Source organism: Seriola aureovittata, chromosome 20 (genome assembly GCF_021018895.1).
Source record: "Seriola aureovittata isolate HTS-2021-v1 ecotype China chromosome 20, ASM2101889v1, whole genome shotgun sequence".
Classification (NCBI taxonomy): Eukaryota; Metazoa; Chordata; class Actinopteri; order Carangiformes; family Carangidae; genus Seriola; species Seriola aureovittata.
Genome location: NC_079383.1, coordinates 9,635,250 through 9,642,903, shown reverse-complemented (window position 1 = coordinate 9,642,903; position 7,654 = coordinate 9,635,250). Strand labels below are relative to the sequence as shown.

General features: G+C 37.6%; 1 protein-coding gene across 1 annotated transcript; it reads left to right on the top strand.

Moving 5' to 3' along the window:
- The first annotated feature begins 974 nt into the window (after positions 1 to 974).
- Positions 975 to 6,841, top strand: pkia (cAMP-dependent protein kinase inhibitor alpha). The gene is made up of 4 exons (XM_056363811.1): positions 975 to 1,075; positions 3,196 to 3,373; positions 4,616 to 4,678; positions 5,125 to 6,841. The coding sequence occupies exons 2-4, from the start codon at positions 3,223 to 3,225 to the stop codon at positions 5,226 to 5,228; spliced, it is 318 nt and encodes a 105-aa protein (XP_056219786.1). The 5' UTR covers positions 975 to 1,075; positions 3,196 to 3,222; the 3' UTR covers positions 5,229 to 6,841.
- The last annotated feature ends 813 nt before the right edge of the window (positions 6,842 to 7,654 follow it).

The window sequence follows — 7,654 nt, the reverse complement described above, 5'->3', positions numbered from 1 at the left end:
ACTTAACTCTTTCAGGTGTTGTCAACAATAATACTCCAGTTTTGTCCCAGAATAAAAGAGTGTTCTTTTATGATATTTATAGGAAATTCATGAGCCTATTAAAGATAATAATTTATGGTTTTGCCAATGAATTGGGTGAATGAGTTGGGTCAAGTTAGCCAAGTCCTTGATGACCGTAGTGTATGACCTTGTTGCCTTTTTGCCCAGTTTGGCATATTGAGCACATGTGCCAGCTGAATGGAGTAATTCACAGCCAGATGCTGTGAGACCACAGAAAATGTGATGCTGAATGGCTGCAACCTCTGTGCATTTATCACAACAAGATCACTGTTTTCTCTCTCACTGGGTCTCTCTCTCTCTCTCTCTCTCTTTCTCTCTCTGTCTCTCTCTCGCTCTCCCCCTCTCTCTCTCTCTCTCTCTCTCTTTCTCTGTCTCTGTGTCTGTCTCTCTCTCTGTTTCTCTCTCTCTCTCTCTCTCTCTTTCTCTCTCTCTCTCACACACACACACACACACACACACACACACCAAACATATACAGTAATGCCCTGTCTTGGTCTGACATCTGACCTTTTAGCTTTTATTGGAAATTGGAGTGTCAGTGTTTCTTTCATCTCAAGGCCAATCCAACATCTTTTGGGCTTACAAAATAATACGATTGACATTGTAGGCTATTTAATACAATATAATATAACATAATGTCTTTCTGATGATTTATTTATTTAGTTTGATTAGAATGAAATATCCTGTCATAGATTTATTCATATTAGCCAGTTTATTTTATTTTTTACAACTGACTGACTTGAGTCATTAAGTGACTTACAAGAATAATATTTAGGATAATTTTCATTAATGATAATTCTGTATTATTGCTTAGCTTTACTTGACGTTCTGACTGGTAGTGGCTCAAAAGGGTAATTTGAAGCTCTGAGTTTTATTTTGAAATTGTACCCGGAAATTCTGACAGTGGCTTGTCAGGGTAAATCGTCGTTCTTGAGCGTAATGGTAGTGGGGTAGTGGTATTCAAGCTGATGTGATTGACCTCTGCGATTATTCGGAAGCCCTCTAACCTAAACAGGTACCTACTGATAATGATGGTAATTATAGTAGAGTAGAATGTGCATCGTAATTCCACGTGCAACGTTAATATCTGTGCAGGCTGCGCTTACTGAATTCTATGGGGGTCTTTGTCGTCAGAGAAAGACATAGCTGTTGATTTATTATCAGTTTGAGCATGTCGATCCTGCACATAGATCCTGCATTAATGGCATGTTTTAATGCAAAGGCTAGGGTGTTACTGTGTCATTAATGCAAGTGATTTATTATAGGACCACACCGCGCAAGACTAGATTTGATTTGATGAGCAGCAGCGCCTCCACTTAGTCCTTAATAGATGATAAATGTTGGAAGACATCAATTATTTAAACCATACTCTAATAAAGGTTTGCAATGGACTAGACAGCTCAGGGCAAGGACAGGGACACTTAATAAATTACTTAACTAATCATTCCATACTAATCCTAACCTATAGATTTAATAAGATGCTGCAGAAAGAACACAGTAATATACATTGTATATGTAAATATCTGTGATACTAAAGTTAGGAATAAAATTAGTAAAGTGTATAACCTCCTAAGACCCGAACTCTTGCATGGGTTGCATTTTTAATTTCTCTTTGATCTTTATTCTGATTGGGACCTGAGAAAAATGATGTCCACATATGAGGATATTAGTTTTAAATTTCGATTACTGAGTGGCAGTATAATATCCTCATATGTGGTCACCAGGCCCTTGTTGAGAAAAAGTTAGTATTGTGGTCTAGAGAACCCAAAATGTGAGGTCCACATATGTGGACGCCAGGTCCTAGGAGGATAATTTTGTTTGTTTTTTTGTTTGTGTATGTGTGTGTGTGTGTGTGTGTGTGTGTGTGTGTGTGTGTGTGTGTGTGTGTGTGTGTGTGTGTGTGAGGGTGGTCAGGGATTTTGGCAACAGTTCAAGTTTTGCCCAGGCCACCTAGAATAACACTGGCATATGTTTCTGGAACTCTATTCCTGCACAGGCCTCATTTCTGCTAATTTTCTGTTTGGCAGCAGAACAGATCAAATGGTTTCAGAGCAGGAGCAGCCAAGTTCTTTTTTTTTATTAATTAATTTCTTTTTTTCACTTCTTATTCAGTGACAAAAAGGGTAGAGCATACTAGCCTGTTTATGAAGTTACTTGATCATTTGTTTTGAGTCTGTGCTAGATATGTTGTTGTCCAGGCCACACACACACACACACACACACACACACACACACACAAACACAAACACACACACACAAACACACTAACACACACACACACAAACACACACACACAAACACACTAACACACACACACACACACACACACACACACACACACACTTCTTATCTGCTGATGTTCTACTGGGTGCAGAATTGTGACTAAATAATGTAAACAGGCAATTAATATTTCATAGAATATGAGCATAGGAAAAAAAATGAAAAAATATAAAAAGAATTTTTAAAAAATGATATGTCTCAACTTCTTGTTGGAGTATATCATCTTGTGTCTGTTGCTTCCCCATGTTGATGTAAAATTGTCTGCCAATTGTACATGGGCAACATCTGTTGGGTCTTGCCCATCTTGACACCATTTTTAGAATGACAGCTGAGTGGGAGCGTGCTCAGATGATGACAGAGGAGACATCCAAAAATAACCACGGTCAATCACAGCTTGCACCACTCTTGAAATAGCCACAAATGGACGTGGGAGCTGAGGTCATTTTTGCAGTTTCTCCAGTCTGACTGTTCTCCAGAGTCTAACTCTTAGAAGTGTTTAAGTGCTGATATTCAAAATTAATAGATAGATGAAGTCAAGAAATCTCAGACTGACAGATTTTAATTAGTGGAAATGGGGCAGGGAAGCCGGGACTTACTCAGTGGTGAAGGGCAGCCTCTCCCGCACAGATTGATATAGAGCATTAGAATGACAGCAGAGGGGTTTAGCCTAAATCTCTGTGGCAACACAGCTCCCATCGCACTCCATGCTTACTCCAAGTGGGATGACACACTGTCCTCCTTTGTACCATAATTACCCCTTTGAGTGTGTGTTTTTGGTCACTGCATTAGTTAAAAAAAAAACCCTCATTTGTGTTTTCATTCCATTGCCCAGTATTAAGCTTCTGTGTGTGCCAGGTCCTGCTATGGTGAGGTGTGTCAGCGATGACGGATGTGGAGGCGACCTACGAGGACTTCATCACCTCTCGACGGTCTGGTCGCAGGAATGCCATCCATGAAATCCCAGCAACCCCTGGAGTGCAAGGACCCACTGACCTGTCACAGAGTCTGGGACAGCTTAACATCAACAAATCAGGTGAGAAATATCACTGGTTGTAATGGCACGTAACACAAATGTACTGATAACATGGAAAAAAAACAGTGTGATTAAGAGGGTAGCTTGTTATTAATGAAAAACATCTGTTACTAATTCTAAAACTACTTTGACTTTGTAGAGTGAAAGCATAAAATCTTATTATGCAATTTTTGAACCTACTTGAACTTTCCCTTGCACTAATAGTATCTCATAAGCATTGGTGGTACTAGCTTGAATGGTGCCCTGGGTGAATACCACCTTCAGCATGTATATTTTGCTTGTATATATATATATATATATATATATATATATATATATACATATACTTCCACAACAAGACAACAAGACACACTCATTCTAAATTGCACAATTGTCATCTAAAGCCTGACAGCCTTTCTTGCTTTCCTTAATGCAAAGTCATCAATTAGTACCAGAATTTTATACAATCATAAATACCAAAAGTAAATACCTAAAGTAATAAGAATACAAAGAAGATCTTTAGTTTATTATTCTTCACGATTTCACACAACACAGAAAACTGATGTGTGAGAAATTACAGGTCTGTATTCACAGTATTATGAATGAATTGGGGTTTATTTGGTAGCTTTTCCTGGTGTGACTGATTTTACTGATTTTATTAGTAGCCTAGTGTACAGAGATAGAAGTGCGCTATTTGATAGATTCCCCTGCTCCAGTGGGTAGGCTCCGCCCCTGCACCCCTCCCCATCTCCCACTACCTCTGAGAGTGAGAGAGGAGACCTTCTCAGCAGAAGTCTGCACAAACTAAAAAGGGCACCGCTCTGACCCACACAGTGACATGATGTCATTGATGTGATGTGTAAATGAGCGATACAAAACAGATGCCGCAAATGTAACTATTTTTTTTGTGTTTTGTCTGTGCCGCCCCCCCGGACAAGATGCCGCTGCCCAAGTCACCCATATTTAAATCCGCCACTGTTCATAAGTGTATGTTGAATTGATTTATTGAAGAAAACACCCAGTAACTTGTGCAAAACTTAATAGGCAAACAAAACAAAAAACTTTCTCTTCAAGGAGACCTTTAAACCTGCCTCTTTCTATAAGTGTTATGAGTTCATTCTTTACTCATTCTAACTTGGTGACTTAAATTCCTGCTGTTTTTATGGTAACTTACCCTCTGATTCAACCAACCTCATTCGCATCACTGACTTCACAAGTTGTAATTTATGCAGGAAACTGTCTTTCTGTCTCTCTCTGTCCCAGGTGATGAGGGAGAAGACACTCAGAAAAGCCAGGACTCTCCAGCTAAAGAAGAGGAGACTCAAGGTGAGGGCAACTAAATGACAAAGGGTGGCAGACATTTATGGACTCAGACAACCAATTATTTTTGTCTACCTGCTCCCTGAATGTTAGGCCTTTGACTGGCCAATTGCATTTAATGACTATAAACACACATAGCAAGATCCTCTACTACCATCATCCCACAATCAGGAAGTCATCACTGTAGGAACCACTATGCACTTTCACTTCTGTGCTTGGGTATGTTCCATTTTCCTTAAAAAGCCTCCTTCCCTTGATGCCTTTCCTTTGTGGTTGTTGATATGAGAGTGGATGTGATGCATGATGATGTCAACGGCCAAAACCACTGCTGTTTGTCTGTCCGTGGTACTGAGAGGAAAGGAGAGAAGGGACATTTGTTGGTTTTGGAGAAGGGTTAAGTTTTTCTGCTGAATTAAAATATTATCTTCCCTCCCCACCTTGCCTTGAATCAGTCACTACACAACACTTCCAGAGAATCCAGGATAGTGATTGGACACCTACTTTCCCTACGCTCTTATTGCATCAACAGCTGCATTTATATGAGTTAGGAACTTGATCTGCTCTTTCACTCTGTCACAGTGGTCAAGCAAAAGTTGTATCAAAAGAGGAACTGTGTTCTGTTTCACTGGCTACTTTCCTGCTCTTACACACTGACCCACAACCTGTGATAGCCCTTTTTGTGTCCACTGCCAGGCCCAACAGATGCAGCTGGTGTCTGCTTCTGTTAGATTATGCCTGAGTACAGCATTTTTAAATTATTTTGTTGCCAAAGTAATTCATCTATACTGTTATTTCTTATTTTTATATGTTCAAAACATTGTAAAGCTTGTTCTAGGTCTTTACATGGGAAATTATTTTCTAATATTCAGTATTTTGAAAATGCAACTTACTGATGATTTACCTAACTATGATTTACAATGTGAATTTTGTATGAATAAGGCATTTATCTAAAATATTCTTTGTGACTTTGACTCTTCGACTTTCATTCTTTGAGTCATTCAGATAGTTGTTAATAGTTATGGAATTTATTTTTTTAAATAATGTTCTTCTATTGCAATACAGCTTATGTAAAACTGAAACTGTTTGGTTACAAAGTATGTTAAATCATATTTAATTATCCATTTCATTCTCTGTGGAAAAGTCTTCAGTCTTCTGTGATGGCGATGGATGCAGGAGTTTGCGATTCTAAGTACAAGGTGTAAAGATTTCATATTATACATACAAATTTGTTGATATTATTGCTGTATCCTTGTTACCCAACATTAGATAAATGCACTGCCTTCCACTAAGCATATCCAAATGTGTGTCCATGAGTGTGTGTATGAGGGTGTGGGTGTTTTAAATACAATTTGTTTGTGGTGGATGTTAAGATGAATAACTTATTTGCTGCTGGAGATCAGAAAAATCCCAATACTGACTGCACCGAAGTACACTAGTGTGTTATTTATCATTATTATTGTTTATCATAGATCTGTATGTGTGTGTGTGTGTGTACATACATCATGTCCTGTGGCTTATCGGGTGTCTGCTAGAATGATTATTATTCCCATTTCTTTATTGTTTCATAGTGACAGAACCACCCCTCTCAATACTATAATGGTAGCTATGGTACACTGCCTTGTTTTGTTATACCAATCAAATATATAGATATGCACTCTAAAAATGTCTCTTGAATTCATACTGTATAACACTCAAATATTTTAAGATTTACTTTTAACCCAGAGACATTATCTGATCATTTGATTTGTTTCTGTCTTGTTTTGCATTTTATGGCTTAAATCTGAAAGTGAATGACCTTTTACAATGTACTTACAGGTGAAAAATATTTTGTACATTGAGTCAGATATAGTGTCATTTAATGACCAGCATTGTTGGTGACCAAGAACACCCATGAGTATGTTGTATTTCTTGTATTAATTTTCCTGGCATTCGTTCATGAATCATACCCCTGTGTTGTCAGTTACCTTACTGTATAATGCCCTCATATTTGACATTGTTGACTTTGTAAGTTTCGATGTGCAATGGTGGTGAAAAATGAAATATTGTCAAAACTAATTTATGTGTGTGTCCTGTCCACTGATGAGAGGGCTGAGTAAACCAGGTCTTTGTTTCCCTCTTGTGGTCAAAGACCTGACAGTAAATCACAAATAAACTATACCACTGGTCCATTTTGTTTTGGAAATGATAGATAAAGTTCTGTGATGCAGTTCCTGTCACTGAAACTGTATAATTGTGATACCCTATTCTGTGATTTTAAGTGTCTGTGATGCAATAGATACTTCAGTTGTTCACCCATGTGATGGAGTTGATGCTCTCCAATTATAGACCTATGTAGTACAAAAAGATATAGTGATTATGCCTTGGCTGGTGATTAGACATTAATTAAGCCCATGTTAGTCATTAAATACTGTAGACCTATGTCATGCAAACATGATATTAAACCACATAATAAAGGATTTTACAAATACACATAGAATACAATAAAGTACTGAATAACTTAATAAGGGGTGTGAGGACTGAAAATTTTGCTATTTGGTAGATACAATAAGTATGCTGTAGGTCTATGTAATGCAATAAATCATATTGATATAGAGTTCTGTGATGAAAAAGATAATATGGTTATAGGATCTCCGTAATGCAATAGACAATTTTATTACAAGCCTTTGTGATGCAATTAATACCATATTTATAGGTCTCTGGTATTATTACACTCTTCTGTGATGCAATAGATATTATCAAGGGCATCTCTGGTGTTATTAAAGGACACTTTGATTCTGATACTTAATTATTAAAGGGCTCTGTGTTACATTAACCCGCCTAATGTGTTAGAAAAGGGTTTACACCTGTAGTGTTTTGGGTTGAATTTGACCCGTCTTTGAATTAATTGACAAACACTGAAAAAAACACTAATTACCATCCACTAAAATGTTTTATCTGCTTAAGTAACTTAACTTTATTGGTAAATATAATATATGAGGTCTA